This window comes from Alosa pseudoharengus, unplaced genomic scaffold, assembly GCF_046254945.1.
Source record: "Alosa pseudoharengus isolate Yale_2024_CS ecotype anadromous, Long Island Sound unplaced genomic scaffold, YU_APseudo_1.1 YU_APseudo_1.1_scf_19, whole genome shotgun sequence".
Taxonomy (NCBI): domain Eukaryota; kingdom Metazoa; phylum Chordata; class Actinopteri; order Clupeiformes; family Clupeidae; genus Alosa; species Alosa pseudoharengus.
In genome coordinates, this window is record NW_027468657.1 from 34341707 (window position 1) to 34359518 (window position 17812).

At 43.4% G+C, this 17812-nt stretch overlaps 1 protein-coding gene across 1 annotated transcript; it reads right to left on the reverse strand.

The window, feature by feature from the left end:
• Positions 1-14216: 14216 nt before the first annotated feature.
• LOC143132788 (proheparin-binding EGF-like growth factor) lies at positions 14217-17478 on the reverse strand. Its single transcript, XM_076292566.1, has 6 exons — positions 17244-17478; positions 16290-16517; positions 15958-16150; positions 15494-15655; positions 15264-15352; positions 14217-15152 (listed from the first exon to the last, which is right to left on the reverse strand). Exons 1-5 carry the CDS (start codon positions 17284-17286, stop codon positions 15280-15282), a joined length of 699 nt encoding a protein of 232 aa, XP_076148681.1. The 5' UTR covers positions 17287-17478; the 3' UTR covers positions 14217-15152; positions 15264-15279.
• Between the last annotated feature and the right edge of the window lie 334 nt (positions 17479-17812).

A 17812-nucleotide genomic window follows, 5' to 3' on the forward strand; every position in this document is an offset into this window, starting at 1 on the left:
CTTTCTATTGCTATACATGTGCGGACTGTTGTTATCTTGGAGGGGACATCAGGGCACTGTGTCAGCTAATAACATGGTTACAGTTGGGAGTGGCTATTTACTGGGCAAACACTGTGACGTGGGCCAAGGACTAGAGATTTGATAATGACAAAAAAAAAAGGTGGACAACAATGGACTTTTTTTTTACAGCGCTCTAAAAGCTCACCTCTGGCAATGAGGAGAGCTCTAAGTGCAACATTCCAAAGTGCTGAAGGCTATATAAATCACTTTGATGTCCCAATAGAGAAAGGAGCTCTCAGACATGCCTGGACATGAGCGGCCTCCTCCCTGACAGCACACTGGGCCCAGAGCAGAACACTGAGTCCTCTCTGCCAAGCCCAGATTTCCCCATCAAAACACACTGACTGAGTGAAATCTTAGACTGTGCATGACACTGGGTCTTTCAACAAGCCCACAGCTTATAGCAAATGACCAGACAGGAAGTTATTCATTATTTAGAAGGCACACAATGAGATGGATGATGCTTTGTCTGTGGAGACGTTCATACCTTCAGCAATGGCCAGAGCTGTAATTGTGATAGTCATCCAAGATGCCTTTTCCATTGAAGCTCCTTAAATTCCAAGGGACACTTAGTTTGTGTTGGCACCAGGGATGGCATTCATATGCCAGCCTCTGAAACATGGCGTTTGTCTCAGGGATCCCCCCGCCCCCCTGCTGCCAAGCCAAGGCATTTCTGAATTTCAAAGGCTGTATTGTTCTGAGGTCAGGAAACTCTGTGGAATGGAGATATATACTGAATGACTCTGACATTCACTAGTCACGGGCAAAAAGAAAAGCTGTGGAGGCAGACATTTACCATGCCAGGAGACTGTGGTTCTTACAGTAGCTGGCCATTGCTGACAGTTTCCTCCATTATTTTGCCTGACAGAAATACTGCACAGTGGCTTGCATGGTTGTACTGACAACAACCAAATTACTGTCTCTCCTTTTGGGCCATTTGGCCTACTCAAGATGCCAGCATTACATTACGATACAGTTGAGTGGTGATAAGGCTGTTATTTGGGGGGAAGGAAACAGAAAACATAAACAGTCATGAGCTGGACTGGAATATTTAGCCTGATAGTAGTAATTAGCCTGAGGGCAATGTTGCCTCAAGCGAAAGTCTACAGTGCAATGCTGCTGTGCAGGTACCATAAATTCCATCTCACTTTCGAACAACCCTTGGTGGCGATGGTTATGATACATTTTATGACAGAAACAAAACTGCAAGGTGTATGGTGAAATTATGGAAAAGGGGAAACTTTGCCCCACATCCTGGAGTTGGGTCAGTGATAGGCAGGGTCTAATGAACCACTTCCTGCAAGACTTCTCTTGAAGTATGTGGCTTTTCATGTACAGTTGTGACGAAACCAAACCACAGAGATGAAACAGAGGGCTGAGAATCAAAACATAGAGATGAAACAGAGGGCTGTTTTTTTGTTTCAAGATAATTTTGCATTCATGAGACAATTATTCATTAACATTTTCCAACTGTGTGCTAGTCTATAGCTACTATAAGCAAGACCACCCAATTCTGCTGTTCCCAGTTCTAACCCAGATTACCCCAGGGATTCAAAATATACAATGTCTATTTTAACATGTTTAGCTAACGCTAACAGCTCTGTAAATTTTCCATTTTGAAACAGTTCATTGGCTGATGACAGTTTGACATAAGTGTCGGGCCTCTGCCTCGGGAGGGTGTCAAATCCTTGTCAGTGCACACACTGCTCGCTTGGTTAGTTGCTCAACGCAGGAAGTGAGAGGGCAGTGCGCTAATCTGCAGTAATTCAGACACTTTTTTCTTTTAAGAAAATGTATTTCCTGCTGTAGCATTTCCTCTCCTGTGGCGCAAGACATTTGAATATTATTTCATTGTGTATTATGTCTACATGTACACTCAATAGAAATTAGACTGTCACATCTTTCATATATATTGTGGTTCACTTCACAGATGTTCAAGCCCCTTTCATGTGGCCTCTGTGTGGCATCTCATCTAGCTTCTAAAAGGCTTGTGGTGGCGTGAGTCACACAGTCACACACCTGCGACACTGCGGGCAACCCTCTCATAATAATCATCCACCTGCTGCAGCGCACACATGCAAACAGGCACCTGGCCTTTATGACTCTCCCGACTTGACATATGAGGATTAAAAGGAAACAAAATTACCCATAGACAACAAATAAAACCCCAGCATGCCGAGCAGCCTAACCTCCTAAAGAAGAGAATGGAGGGGAAATGTGATCCTTCTGGGGAAACGCAGCTTTGCCTTCTCCGGTTTCCACTGAGGCCAATGACTTTCAACTATTATGTTGCATTTACTGTTGAAGAGGATGCAGATATTGTTTAGAGAAGGGGTCCCGGCAATGAGGCAGCCAGGCCTTTTTGAAATAACCTGACAACCAAGGAATTCTTTCAGATGTGATATAGAACAGAGTCAACAAGTAACACAGCCTGGGGCGATGTTTCATCCACACGTCTTTTCTCTGACTAATAATCACTCCAGGTTACATTCCTTTGCCTTCATGTCAGGGCTTGCACCTGTGGAGGTGAGGTGGGGTGTGTTGAGGGGAACGACCAAAGCATTGCGCTCACTACTGTAGGTTTCCACACAGCACAGTCAGAGTGAAAAACATGACACAGAAGCAAACAGATGTTGTGTGTTAAATTGTAGCACTCTTGTTTGCGTAATGTTATGAATGATGCTTTTAGATGTCTTCTCTTTTGCTTTGCTCTTTTTCAGAAGCATTCCTCTGAAATAAATCACGATAGCCACTAATAACCACCTGCACAGAAGGATCAACAAAATAGCACATGTTGTTCATTTATGTTCTGATTCAATGGTGAAATAGGTAATGATACATTATTTGTAATACATACATCATCATGTTTAAACAACTGAGTGTGACTACGAGCCCTATCGTACACCTGGTGCCAAGCGTAACGCAAGGCTTGTTCATATCTTACACCCAATTCAGTGATTAATTTTTCGCCATGTGCTCCACTTTAATTGAATACTGCACCCATGGGCGTATCAATTTACAGACAGCTACTGAAAAGGACCAAGCCAAACAGGACCACACTTAAAAGCTGGACTCCTGAAACTATTGATATGCTGCAGGACTGCATAGAGCCCACTGACTGGGAGTCGCCCAGGGGTCCTGAGGACAATAATAACACCTTCACTGACGCAGTATGCTTATACATTAACGCCTGTGAACAAGTCTGTCTCCCAACAAAAACGTTCACCAGATATAATAATTATAAGCCCTGGTTCAGCAAGCAGCTCAGAGACCTAAGACGTCACAAGGAAAAAGCTTACAGGGAAGGCAACATAGACTCATTCAGGCTAAACAGGAGCTCAAGAAGGCCGTTAGAGCGGCCAGAGTGGACTACAACACCAGACTGGAGCATGACTCTGCCACCAACAACCCTGCAGCCCCCCACCCCCCACCCCCATCCACACCCTCTCAGCTTCAGTGAATGAGCTATTCAGATTGTTCACACGGCAGAACATGATGAAAGCCCCGGGACCAGATGGCATCTCCCCGACCACACCAAAGCACTGCGCCACCCAGCTCTCACCTGTGTTCTCAACCATCTTCACCCAGTCCATCTCTCTAGGCCAGGTGCCATCTTCACCCAGTCCATCTCTCTAGGCCAGGTGCCATCTTCACCCAGTCCATCTCTCTAGGCCAGGTGCCCCCCTGCTTTAAAGCATCTACTACCATACCAGCACCCAAGAAAGACTGGATCACATCCCTCAATGACTACAGACCAGTTGCTCTGACATCTGTTGTCATGAAGTGTCTGGAGAGACTTGTCCTGTCTCATCATAAATCCATCACAGAGCAGCACCTGGACCCCTTACAGTTTGCCTACAGAGCCAACCCCTCTGCAGATGATGCTGTGAATAGCCTCCACCACATGCTTCAACACCTGGACAGCCCCCACACCTACGTCAGAGCACTGTTTGTGGACTTTAGCTTGGCACTCAACACTATCCTCCCCGTCCTACTGCGGACTAAGATGCGCCACATGCAAGTACCAGACCCCATCTGTGACTGGATTACGGATTTCCTCAAATTCTTGAGCCCAACCATTAGCAGCAACCTGAGATGGGAAGCTCAGATTTCCACCATCACCAAACGGGCGCATCAAAGGATGTATCTACAGTACCCTCCAAAATTATTGGCTTGACTAAAAACCGGTATAAAAAATAATCTGTTGGTGATTTATTGTAATCTCACAATGAAAAAAATTATATACCAGTTTTTAGTCAACTTTAGCAGAGGTGCCAATAATTCTGGAGGGTACTGTATGTGTATATGTTATTGTGTTCTTAGTACTATGGATTTATTTTGTGCGCCATCTTTTTAAACCTGTCAAAAATGTTTCCTTATTTTTTAACTTCCTGAACTCCCTCTTTTATCTTCCTTTTAAACTTCTTTAAAAAAAATCAAGTGCTGCATCGCCAAGTCATGTACTCTGTCCATTAGGCCAATAAAGCGGTCCTGTATCCAGTATCCTGTCAATCAAAACAATAGGTGTGGTCTATCTTATCGCTATCTTACAATCTCTGAAAATCATTACGCCACTGACCAAGATAAACCTGGTCAAGAAAAAAGGCGCATCTAAAGCACAGCTGAAGACGCACTGTCACGAGATGTAAGCAGCCCTTAACAACGAGTCCCAAACGACTCATCTGCAGGATAAATATCCTTTTCAGTCATTCGAACATTGTTAAGTGTTGTTTTTTAAGGCTATGTTTTGTTAGTGGAATCCTGGTGTTGCATACACGGTCTCACGTACAAGCAGATTCCTTCAGATGCGCCGACTGTCAAAATATCAACATGCTGTTTGATGTTGCACTGCTTGCTCTGAAAGGGAATGACAGATGTCACTCTCATTGGTTTAAAGGAATGTTACGCCCAAAACATACCCATGACTTAGATTTAGAAACATAAAAAAAACCCTTTAGAACAATGCGCATGGCATCTGATCACAAAATCATGTTGTTATGAGAATGTGGACTGGACACACTTTAAACCTCTTAGACCAAGCGTTTCAGATCACTAAAATATAGCCCTAAACAAAGTCTGAAGTTTTAAAATGAGGTATGATACATATATACATTGTTATGCCCAAAAGAAATACTTCATGCATATTTCTTTTCAATGAAAACCTATATGTCACACTGACCCTGTCCTAAAACCCCTTTCCTGCAAATTACATCATGAAGAAGTCTGAAATAGCTTGTGTGAAATTGTGGTACATTGTAATACAGACTGTTCCACGACTGATGGCGTGTCAACACAGATATCAGTCAGGAAACATGTTCCAAGTCGCTTATATGGAGAATAGAAACACTGAACAAACTAAGGAAACACGCACCAAGACTCCAATGTCAAATAGAAGAGCTTAACATGCACAACAAGGAAACCTTTTTAATACTCTCTGGCTACTGAAAAAGCTGAGGGTGTCTATCTTTGGTGGTTTTCACCACTGGGGTGACTTACTTCCCTGTGAAAATACAACATGGTTTCAGCGGTGGCCCACCGTCCCCAGTTTTGATATAAATAACTGAAGTTCCCCTTCTTTGAGTTATCAGTGAATTTTGCAATCAGACGGGTAACTGTATGTGTAACAATCACACTCCCTTATCTTTGTCATCATTCAGAGGTTTGTGTTCAGCAGGTAGGAATGAGGACAACTATGGCTCCTATTGTGCCTTGCGGTAATGCTTTTGGGCCTGGAGGGAGAACTCTTTCCATGACATCAGAAAGGGCTGCTATGCTTTGTCTCAACCAATCATTTCCTCTTTTGCTTTTGCTTGGTCTCCCAACACAAGACACACATTCATACACAGACACACACAACCACCGTCACCCCCATTTTTCTCTCTCTCTCTCTCTCACACACACACACACCAACACACACACACACATTGTAAAAAAAAAAGAACAGGAAAGAGAAGAAGAATGTGGCAGTATGAATGGGCTGGGTGCCACTGCACTGTTGTATACACATAACAGTGGGGGCATGGAGAAGGGCGATGGAAAGCAGACAGTGTCCAAAAGGAAAACTATGCACCTCACATTAATGGTGCACATTCAAATCCATTAATGGGGTGTGTTTACTTCTCTAATTGTGTGCATGAGTATGGGTGTGTGCAGGACGTGTCTCTCTCTCTGTGTGTGTGTGTGTGTGTGTGTGTGTGTGTGTGTGTGTGTGTGTGTGTGTATGTGTGTGTGTGTGTATGTGTGTGTGTGTGCGTGTGTGTATGTGTGTGTATGTGTGTGTGTGAGTATGTGTGTGCGTGTGTGTATGTGTGTGTGTGTGTGTGTGTGTGAGTATGCATGCACATGTGTTGTGGGTGTCCATATGTCCAGACAGATAACATAGTGACTACAATCACACTTCAGGACATTAGATAAGCTTTGATTTTCACCAGTTTATTTTCTGTTCCATGATTATTTGTTTTCCTTGGTGTGCTGTTGGTCCATTGTTGGGACCATATTTTCAAAAGGGCAAACAAAGGACAACACTGGGTAATGTTGCTTAGAATAGCCCGCAGACTGTATATAGAATAACACTGTTCACACCAGCCTGTGGAGAGAAGTGAAGCCTACAGGAGACAGATGCCTCGCAGCTCAGCACACCAAAGACAGAGGAACTGTACACTCCTGCACTTTTCACCGCGTCTTCCCTTAGGACTATTTTTAGTTTCTTTAGCATTGGCAACACCCCGCCTTCAAAGAAAACATAGTCAGAACAGCTTCACAAGAAAACTGGACGAGTCTGTAGCAAAGGGTGACGAAAAAAGGGAACAATTACTTAAATGTTTATAAAAAGATCGTGTTTGTGGGTTGGCCAGAGAAAGAGTGTGTGGGCAGGGTGGGGGATTTTAAAGACATTGCAAAGTCTTTATAAATGATATCCAAGAGAGATGCGGCTATTCTCACGGACAGAAAAGGCCTACTCCAATGTTTTTGTGCTGTTCAACACTTTACTAAACTGAGCCCTTGCTACAAGACTTACTCTGCTCACTCCTATAGACCTAGAGATAGAACATTGGTGTAGAACATTGGTGTTTCTCCTCCAATACAATAGCTCTTTCAATACAACAAAGAAGACCACAGACAGTGACACTAAAATGGCTATTGGGTGGATTAAATAGATCCAGACCACCTTTACTTTGATTTATGTTCCTCTGGCAAAGGTCACCTGATCAATGGCATTGTCAAGAATGGCAGACATGAAAGATCAGCTCACTAAGCCTTTCTTGGTTGTGTATTGATATTATGCAAAAGAGAAAGAGAAGCTCAGTTAAACGTTAGACTTGTCTTGTCCGTTTTGTCACTAGGAACCATATTTAGACATTATGTATAACATGCAATGCTTTTGTGAATAATCTTTGGTGTACACAGTGTAGTGGCATTGTTTTATTGCAAACAGAAAACAAAAATAATGAATGGACTATTGCACAGTATGCATCTAATACTTTGGAAAGAGGGAAGGGTAAAGAGAGAAGGGGAGGGAGAGAAAAAGGGAAGAGAGATGTCAAAGTGAAACATGCTGAGCCTGTGAGTGGAATGCACATCACTGGGCCACAACCAACCCGGATTCCAGGATTGAACCAATAGAGGTTTCAAGATGCTTGTCAGCCAGACTCTTTAAAGGGAATAACATACAAACTCTGATGAAGACTGTCCCTGCATCTGTGCTTCTCAATCAAATTAATCTATTGCATCCAAGTGCTGAGAACAGGCTCATGCAGCCATTTTCTGCCTGTTCTTTATGCCTCAGCACAGCCCTAACTGTCTCACTGACCTTGACTCCACGTCTTATAATCAGTCTACTTTCACATAAGGGAAAGTTTCATTCTTGATGAAAGAAGCTGTTGGCATGAATCAATCATGGCTGCCCAGCACAACCATGAGCATACAACCCTCCCTCTAAAGAAGTTCTGTTCTCAGTAATTACGCTTAAAAATCCAGACTGGAACGGCGTCCAATTAGTGCAGCTTTGTATGAAGCATTTATCTTTGACCTCTACATCTGGATCAGTGGAACAGCCCACATAAGGGTGAATACTCATAAAAACTGACAGTCAACCAGATAGGCGTATCTGAATTCATCTTGGCCCAGGTGACATTTAAGAACTCAAAGGAGAGGGAGGGATGGACTTAAAACACAATGAAGATGTCGCACACAATGTGCCTGTGAGGAAACACTTGACGCCGAACAGCTGCACTTGAGAAACAATACCATCTTTGTGTGGCCCTGTGCAATTGAGAGCGCTGTGGAAAGTTTTTAGTGCAACATGTATGTCCGAAAGGGAAGAAGGTGTTCCGAGAGAGTGTGAGGAGATGCGTTAATGTTGCCATAGAGCTCGCCCAAAACAGGTGTGTGCTAATATGCATTCACTAGAGATGTAAGCATTGCACAGAGGACTCTTGAGGACAGAGAATGGTGTCAGGTTTCAAGGGCGACGTGTGGTGACCCTCCCTTCTATTCTTGGCCTGTGCTTTCCAAGATTCCCTCTTTCCAAAAGTTCTCATTTGCAAATGTATAAATGTTGTCAAAACATATGTTGCGAACATCAAAGCATATAATAAATGAGATGTCCTTTTTTTCATGTCAGAACCACTTCTTGTCAGGTGCAGTGATGTTATATGCTGAAATGTTAAGTCAGCTTCATCCATCATAATCAAACAATTTTGCAATTATTTACACCAAATCTGATGATAATTGCCCGTGCAAGCTTTACTTATTGCTTATGACAAATGATATTAAATGCCATCAAGTGACATCATGGACATGGAAGTGATGTGGGACATTTGGCCTCTGGAATGAATTGGTACCCATGCATCACAGAGACTGAATCACTCCCAGTTGATTCAGATGAGACTGGCAATGGTCAGTGATGACAGCAGCAGATTCTGCTGGAATAATGGCATGAGTCACTTGCTGTCCCCAATGGTCTTTCAGAGACGGCCGCCACCACACATTGAGCAGCAGACCACTGAGCTCAGAGTGAAAGGCTTTGAGTAGGAGGGAGCTTTTCACACCGACATACAACGAGTCGGCCCTCTGACTCACTGCCCTGCGAAAACACTCACAGGGAGGAAAATGGACTGACTAATCACCCGACACCAAGTCTGCTTTACAAGTCATTGGGGGTCCTGAGGCACAATAATAAACAGATCACTTCTCAAGATGGGGCCTGTGTCAGAGAGAGAGTCAGCCCGTTATTTGCAGACTAGACAAGAAGGATTTTGTTACTAAGCCCTTGCATCTTTGGGCCAAACTCTTGGCTTTGGCTCTCCGTAACTGTGGCTTCTACCACTCCTGGAAACAGATTACAAACTGTTTCGATGGCTCATCCAAAATATTGTAGCTAAAGCAAGGACATATGTAGACTATCCATCCTGTGCTTTTTCTGAGATGCAATGGCGTCCTCTGACATTGAGAAATAAGAGGGAAAACTCATGTTTTGATGATCAAGCTATCATCAGGCAGATGGACATCTTAAGCAGAGACCACACAATTTTGTGTCGTCGCTTGGTGTCTGTTTGAAGGCGCTCTTGTGGTGGAATCTCTCTCATGACACTCCGGGTCACTCCCGAAGAAAAACCCCACAGCCCAATGATCTCACCAGTGAGAAAAATCCCCCTGCACTCTGCGAGCAGCGCTGGCTGCATTCCTGCGCACTGAGAAGCGCTCCCACACTCTTCTGGTTCACAGTGGGAGAGAGAGAGAAGCAGGGAGAGAAAGAAAGACAGAACCAACGAACGAAAGAAAGAAAGAAAGAAAGAAAGAAAGAATAAAAAAGGGCATGAAAAGAGATGAATGTGAGGAAAGAGGTGAATGGGACGGTTCCTGAGGTCCTGATGAATGAGACAGGGAGGCATGAGTAAGCCTGGCCAGAGGAGAAAGGGAAAGTCACAGGAGACAAAGAGTAACACAGAGGGAAGGAAGGAGGGCTGAGGAGAGGTGGGGGCTGGGTGATGGGGCAACATCCGTTTATAGTTTTTGGGTGATGACACTGTCATGATGGAAATGTCAGCATGGCCATTAGAAGATTTACTCCCTGAAGAGAGATGCACTCTCCCCTGCAGAGACACGGAAGACTGACCACCATCAGTTAGCTGTGGCTGATGGAGGGAGAGACTAGCCCGTATGTAGAATATGGACAGATGCTTAGAAAGCTCTGGCCCAACGGTCCTACTTTCCCTCCATGTGCCTGTCTCTCTGTCTGCCAGTTGTGCCCCAAGGCATGCAACATGCACCTTTCATTCCAGCTGTTCCGCTGACACAGGCAATGTGGCAACAGTACCATTAACATGAAAATAAAAAGCAAATTGTTGACAGTAATTGTTGTTGTAATCCAGCTGGGACTAATTTTTTTACTACTGTGTCTCATCATGCTTCAATCTGCTATTTCTCCTCAGACTTCAATCTTTTTGATCTATGAAAGTACTCATCAGCACTCATTTACTTCTTAAGACACGCTTGCATCCCTGTTTTCTCCGAAAGAAAATTCCCCACACATTGAAGCAATCTCCTGATAGTGTTTTTATCTCTCTGGCTGGGTCTTGTCATAATAGCGCTATTCTGTTAACCATACATGCAGCCTTTAGGCTGATTCACGCAGACCACATTACACACACATGGCGGATATGGGAGCGGGGGGGTGGAGTCCCTGCAGCTTGAGTGGCCAAAAAAACAAATGAGTCAAATGCAAGTCATCATATGTCTTGTAGCCGACACTCTGCTGTGTGTGTCCAAATGGAACCACAAGCGCAGAATCGTTTCAGCATGTTTGCATTTGTGCACATTCACTGCACTGCATATGGGGGTGAAGCGTGTGTGTTTGTGCGCTCGTTTGTGTGTTCTCTGCATCGTTACACCCGCCTCTCTCTCACAATCTTGCCTCTCGCCCCCTGAGGTACACTTGAAATACAATCCTGTTTTGAGCCCCTGAAAGTCTAAATAAACTCGTGAGAATTTAATAACGTGATCAAGATACATAACAAGTGTCTGTCCAGGGGTATGAGGTCACCGAGGAGGAATGTGCTGGCACAGCCGTGCCAGTGAATGGGGGAGTGGGGCCGTGCTTCTATTTATTCTCCAACAGCGGCATCCAGTTGACATCTACTGAGCGGGTAGAAATAAAACACTCAGACAGAAATGAAGGACGAGATGGGTGAGAAGGTGGACAGAGAGGAGTGCAGAGCACAATGCCTGGGCGCGTCTCTCTGATGCAAGACAGACAGGGGAATGCGGGGGATTTTCAAAGGATCTGCGTCTTTCAAGTGATGGCGTTGCCCTTTGATCCAACAATAGGCCCCTCTGACTCTGGAACACACACGCACTCTCTTTCTCTCTCTCTCTCTTACACACACACACACTCTCTCTCTCTCTCTCTCTCTCTCTCTCTCTCTCTCTTCACCTCGCTATCTCTCTAACTTGTAAATACTATCAGCCATTGCCCCATGGCCCCTGTCAGGAGACTTCCCTGTAGTTCCACAATGGCTGTGTCAGCACCTCATCCATCAGCCCACATGTGTCAGCAGTGGAGAGCCAGTTCACTAAGGACAGCAGCAGCTGCTCCACACTCATGCCAAAGCAGCTCCCAAACACCAGCCCTGCGCATGAGATGGCAGACACATACAAACACAGGTTGACAGACCACAAAACAAACACAAAGCCCCAAAACGTTTGCCGCTGTTAACAGCCCACAACTATGTGGCAAAGCCGATTAACATGAGACTTCAGGTGTTAGATGTTGTAAACACACAGAGGCACGCAGCTCTGTTCACATGAGTAGGATGTTTGCTGTTTACTGCTTTCTCACTATCATGTGCTCCGCCATGATTACATTTCCAACTGTGTCTTTGCTCACTTCCATATCGCCGTGGAAATGGCCCATTGTTTGCACTGGGGGAGGCAGGAAGCACCTTGCACAGCCAAATAATACTTGAGATGCCGTCTTTTACGGGAACAACAGAGAAGAAGTTGCTCAACCAGGGAGGTTCTCTGCTGGGTCAGGTATGGGCTAATTGTAAACAAACACTGGCTTCTTCAAGTAGATGTGTTAAACCTTCCCTCCATGTCCACCTATAGCTGATGTCCATTCTTCTATTCAGTAAAAGACAACAGCATGACATACCTTGGGGAAAGTCAATGTGACTCATCAGAAAGTAACATAATGGAGTAGAATGGACCTGGTCACTGGCCAGAGCGCCTTTCTGAATCATAACAGGTGTGATAAGGAACAAAAAGCTTTCCTGCCTCCACAATCCTGTTATCAACGGAAGGAACAATTCCTTCCTTTTTATTTGGGGAATGGCAAGGGAAAATTATCATTTTAAGTCAGATGGTTGTCTGTGTAACAGGTTTGGGTCAAGTACTACTCAATTCTTAATCCACATTGATATGAATAAACAGGGGATGTTTTATCAGTAAATCATACATTAACTTTTATTTATATATAGACAATTTAAACTTTTATATCAAAGTCACAGTCAATGCCAGTGGCACATTCATATAATAATTTAAATCTTGCCTAGCTCACCTATCATGATTGTCAAACAACTGTAAAACAATTTGCAAGAAGTGTTGCTAGGCACTCATAAGGCTTATATGTTTTAAAAGCCTTTCATTTCACATGGCGTTTCGGCATTACTGCCTTCATCAGAGTGGTTATAAAACATCTGCCATACAACTTTACCGAAACGGCTTGCATGGCTATTGCAATCTGACTGCTAAATGCTATCATGAAAATAATGGATTGTATTACAGAGAAGTATTAGCCATTTTGACAAGACAAAGAGAAGGGCCAAAGCATTTACAGTAAGCACTCTTGCCAGACACACTGTATAATCAACTGAGAGAATGAGTGTGTGACGAGTGCCATCAGTTCAGATTACAGGTTGTAAACTCCAGATCAGATTAAATGAGTCAGTGTGTGTAGATTAACTTGATGATCTCAGGTCTGGGTGTCCGTCTGTCTGGCAGAGGAGAGATTCTCATCGCTCTCTTTTTGCCAAATATGGTGTGAGTGAGCACTCACACCTTGCCAGGACATGTCCTCTCTTACTGTCCTACAGCCCCTCTGGGTCCTTTTTGTGGTGTTGGCAAATACAGATGGCAGATACTCAAGATGATTATTCTTTGGAGGCAGTGAATAGCAATAACAACTATTCTTCAGAAGCAGTGAATTGGTACCAATCTGTTAGAAATGTTGTTTCATGTGCATCTGTCTGGCCACTGCTGTCTTACACTCCACCTGAACCATATGAATGTGCTGCTGTTACCAGCCACTCCCTCCCATACCCTCATTCCGGTGGGTCATAAAGCCCCTTCTGAAAAACCAACAGCCAAACCACATCAAAGGAACCTGAGGCAGCCGAGCTGTAGAATGCTCGGAGGACAGGATCCGGCCTATGGGGGCTCTGGGGTGGTGATGACATCATGCCATAACTCACCAAGTGAATAACGCACGTTTCAGTCTTTTACTCCTCCCCTCCCCCATCAAACCAAGGCTTGGCACTTCAGCTGGCTTTGCTGACTAAACCCCACTCCTGTGAAGAAAGTTGTAGCCCAGGGGGCATTTGCGGTATCTTGTGGATGCACTGCATGGACAGGATTGATCAAAAGACTGTTTGGCCAGTTGTTAGGCATAATCTGGTTTCGTTGCATCTAAAATGGTGACAATAGGTGACTGGTGTGGAGGTGGACAGGTGCGCATGCCACACACAAACACAAACACAAATACAAACACACACACACACACACATAAAAGTAGCTGAGGATACAGGTGCCACACATGAAAGGGATCACTGGACCGTGGAGGAGGCTGGAAGGGTAAGCCAATATTATTCTTCCCTTGATAAAGGCCTCTCTGGAGTCAAAAGGCTATATTTGGGGTGTCATTCCTCACATTTCTTAAAAATAATATGGCCAAAGTGGGAGACTAGATTCAGCTGGCTGCAAGAGGAAGTGACTCACTGATACAAACGACTGATCTCATTATGAAGCCTACGACTCCAGGGCGCAAGAGACTGGCTTGAGAAAATGGGTGGTGGAGGCAAATATATCAAATGGTTTTCTTAAACCTATCCAGTAAGAAAAGCTATCCTTTTGTCTTTCAAAATGATGATTGTAAACAGTTGGTTTAAAAGATCTTTTATTCACATTTCTTGAGCTTAACAACGATCTCACTGAGCTGATCACAGGCAGAAAACGTATCCACAACCAATACACTGCTGGATCATGTGGTGAGTTAACAGTAACTACAGTAATGGAATTCTTAATTTCATTGTATTACATTGTCATGTCATACAGAAGCACAACAATGTGGATACTTCAGTCCACAGGCCCTAAATATTTTAACAAGTGGTAACTGAGATAACTGTATCATTATGACACAAATATATAGATTGAGGATAATGTACAGTAATCCCCATTATTAGTCCTTTTAATAAACAATTTATCCATTTTAGGGAATATAATTGTTTGCCCATAAATATTGTACAATAAATATTATAACATTAAAACCAGTACAAATACACGGGCAGTGCTTTTTTTGTTGTTGGGAGACATCAGAATAAATATCACTTAACATAAATAAATAAATTAAAAGATAGGCATAAATAAAGTTTTTACAGTACACAAGACAACAATGAAAATGTGCGGGGAAAAAGAAAAAGCAGATTCGCGTAAACACTCCATTCAAAGACAAGGTTGATCCTGGAGGACCCCTTGCCTTGACATCAGGCACATCGGTCTTAACGTTTCCACAGTCCTCACTACATTCAGACTACCTCCATCTCAGACAACATGGCCTCGTGATCACCGCCTTTATATGTGGCATAACCCTCGTAGGCCTAGTCCCAGACACTGCGGCGGCCCTTTCTGTCCCATCTCGCTGGACTTTGGGGTCTTCCGGACGTGACCCAGTTCATGTCTGTCCAGTGGGTCAGTCGGCGAGAGGAGATCAGTCACTTGTGACGGGAACAGTCACTCTACCTCCTTCTGTCGTGTTCTTCTTATTGGCCTGTTTACTTCTCTTTTTTATTTTGAGGTAGAATTTCCACATCTCCACCCTAAAATTAAACAATCACAAAAGAAATGATTAGTCACACTAATTCCAGTCCAGTCAACTGAAAAAAAAGGCAAGGTATTGTCCATGTCGGATGTGTTGTTTGGCAGCTCACCAGTCCATGTCCTCGGTCAGTGGTGTGGCGCTGCCCCGAGCTTCACCTTCTCCTCGTTCTCCACATCATAGGCACCTCGCTTGTGAAACCTGAGGTTAGATTCACAAACAAACTTCAGACCTCCAGTTCTATCCAGTATCAAGTACGCACTCTCATTATTTTCCCGCTCTTTTAGTGTGACTCTGTCCACCCCTCCACCCCAGTCCCCCACTAGAAGCATGTGGACTGACCTCAATGCCAAAAGGAGGCCGATGATGATGAGACAGAGTGAGGACAGCACGACTGCCACCACTGCCAGCGCCGTCGTCCTGTTATATCCTTTGTCTGTTCCACTACTGGGCAAAATCCAAATGACGTCGTGACATCGCTCTCCGGAGTAACCGTCGTGGCATCTATAGGAGAGACATGTGGTTAGTGATTCTGCATGCTGTTCCTTATAGACATAAAGGCCCTCTTTAGACAACATTCAAATCAATGGAGATGAAGAGGATCAACAGAGATGATAATGCATTTATGAGGATGCATGAAGTTTTTAAAGAATATGTTTTTGTATTATGTATTTGAGAAACTTCCAGAGCCTATGTTGTAAAACAGGGACTAACTACATTCAAGGCCCATGAAATAAATCTGTATGAACAACAATAAATTATATATGTAGAAACAGATGATGGATGTGCAAGTGGACAATACTTACATGCATGAAGGTTTACGGATGTTTGAGAGGTATTGGCAGGTGCCATGGATGCAGAAATCTTTATATTTCTTCAGACATGGATTCCTCTTTTTCCCCTTTCCCTTCTTCCTCCCTTTTCCTCTCCTCCTTTTCCCTACTGCCTTTTCTTCGGTCAGAACTTTGCTAGGATCCTTAGGTTTGCTGGAAAGGGCAACTAAAAGCAAACAAGGAATAATTAATTAATCTTCTTTGACACATATATAACAGCAGTAAAATGACAACAATCATTAATGTTATTACTGAAAAACTACAGATTGAGTTTCCTCTCAGTCCTGGGTTAGGCTACTACATACCTCTGGGCATGTAGTCCCCTGATACTTCATAGTCGTCCTCGTCATCATAGTAGTACTCTTCATCTTCATCTTCATCTTCATCTTCGTCATAATCCACCTCATGCTGCAGATTCTCTTCTGCAACCCTTTTCTCACTCACTGGTTCCAACAGGTTAAACACCGCAGTCTGCGGAGGCTTTGCACTTTCATGCTTGTCGATTGAGGCACCACTGACCAACTTGGAAAGCACTAAGATATGAGAGGAATAAAGATCATTGAAATGAATGGATGAACACTTGTAACTTGTATACCATGAATGAGTTGAAAGAAGTATAAACACGAATTGGGAGTTATTTCCTTGATGAGAACAAGTCACACACACACATACACAGAGATGTATGTATATATAACATATTCAACATACAAACACACTGTTATATCACACTGCATTTCCTTTATCTCTAGAGAGTTCTGCAATAGCCACACAAAAATGTCATGCATAGACACTTAGGTAATGTTCGAATATGAGGGTTAAAAATAAATATATCCAATTACATAAAACATGATTTAAAATAGATTGATGACCTAGTTCTAACCCTGTAGTCGAGATGCTCTGAAAAAACATGTTAATGTAAAAAAATTAATACTATTCTATATCCTAAATTCCACTTTAGATTGGCTGTAGGCTATGTTAGATGGCAATGGAGAGACATGGTCAAAGTGTAGCCTAGCCTATACATGGTTCACAGACAAGACACACACACACTCACACACACACACACAAACGCGACTTTAAAAAGTTGACATCATTGCAGTTGCATGTCACAGTTTCTGAGATTGTAACACTAGAGATTAAATTGTAGACATTAGGTTTGGGCTACTAGACTATCAGACGTAGCCTATGATAGGCTATTAGGCTACTTTTGTTGTAGAGAGCAACAGTGAACTAAAGTAAGGCAACATTCTGAAGCTTACCCAGAGCGTGGACCACCAGAAGTGCCACTGTAGAAATCCTCATGTCTACGGCAAAAAACAAGCGAATGATCTTCGAGTGTGGGAAACAAATAACTTCGACAACTTGTTTTTCCCTTAGATCACGGAGCTGAATCCACAGAAACCTTGTGAACAGAATCCTTTAGTTTCTTATCGTTTTATTCAACTTGAAAGATGACGGGACATCAATACTGCGTGACCAACACCCTCGCTGAGACTGCCGAAAGAGCCAGAGAGGTAGAGCATCAAGCATTTATATACCGGTTGCAAGACCACGCCTATTACAACAGTAGCTCGAGCGCCTCGATAAAACATTAACACCACCGAGCTATGCTGAATTAGAAATTGTTTTTGCTTTCTTGGCCTAAGCATAGGCTAGTATTTATCTAATTCAACTAGGCCTAATGTAGGCCTACAAGTGAATACATGGCCTATAGCCTATATGTTTAACATTGATTCAGTAAATCAAACAGACTGAAATTTTAATTGTGAAAAAGGACAATAGTTTGCATCTTAGTCTGATTCAAATGTTTATCTTTTAGTATATTACT

Excerpts from the sequence above, each read along its gene's own strand:
- LOC143132788 (XM_076292566.1), bottom strand. The coding sequence starts at position 17,286 with ATGAGGATTTCTACAGTGGCACTTCTGGTGGTCCACGCTCTGG. Across the intron at positions 16,518-17,243 it reads TCTGGTGGTCCACGCTCTGG|TGCTTTCCAAGTTGGTCAGT; the intron begins GTAAGCTTCAGA and ends CTCATATCTTAG. Across the intron at positions 15,656-15,957 it reads ATCCGTAAACCTTCATGCAT|ATGCCACGACGGTTACTCCG; the intron begins GTAAGTATTGTC and ends TCTCTCCTATAG.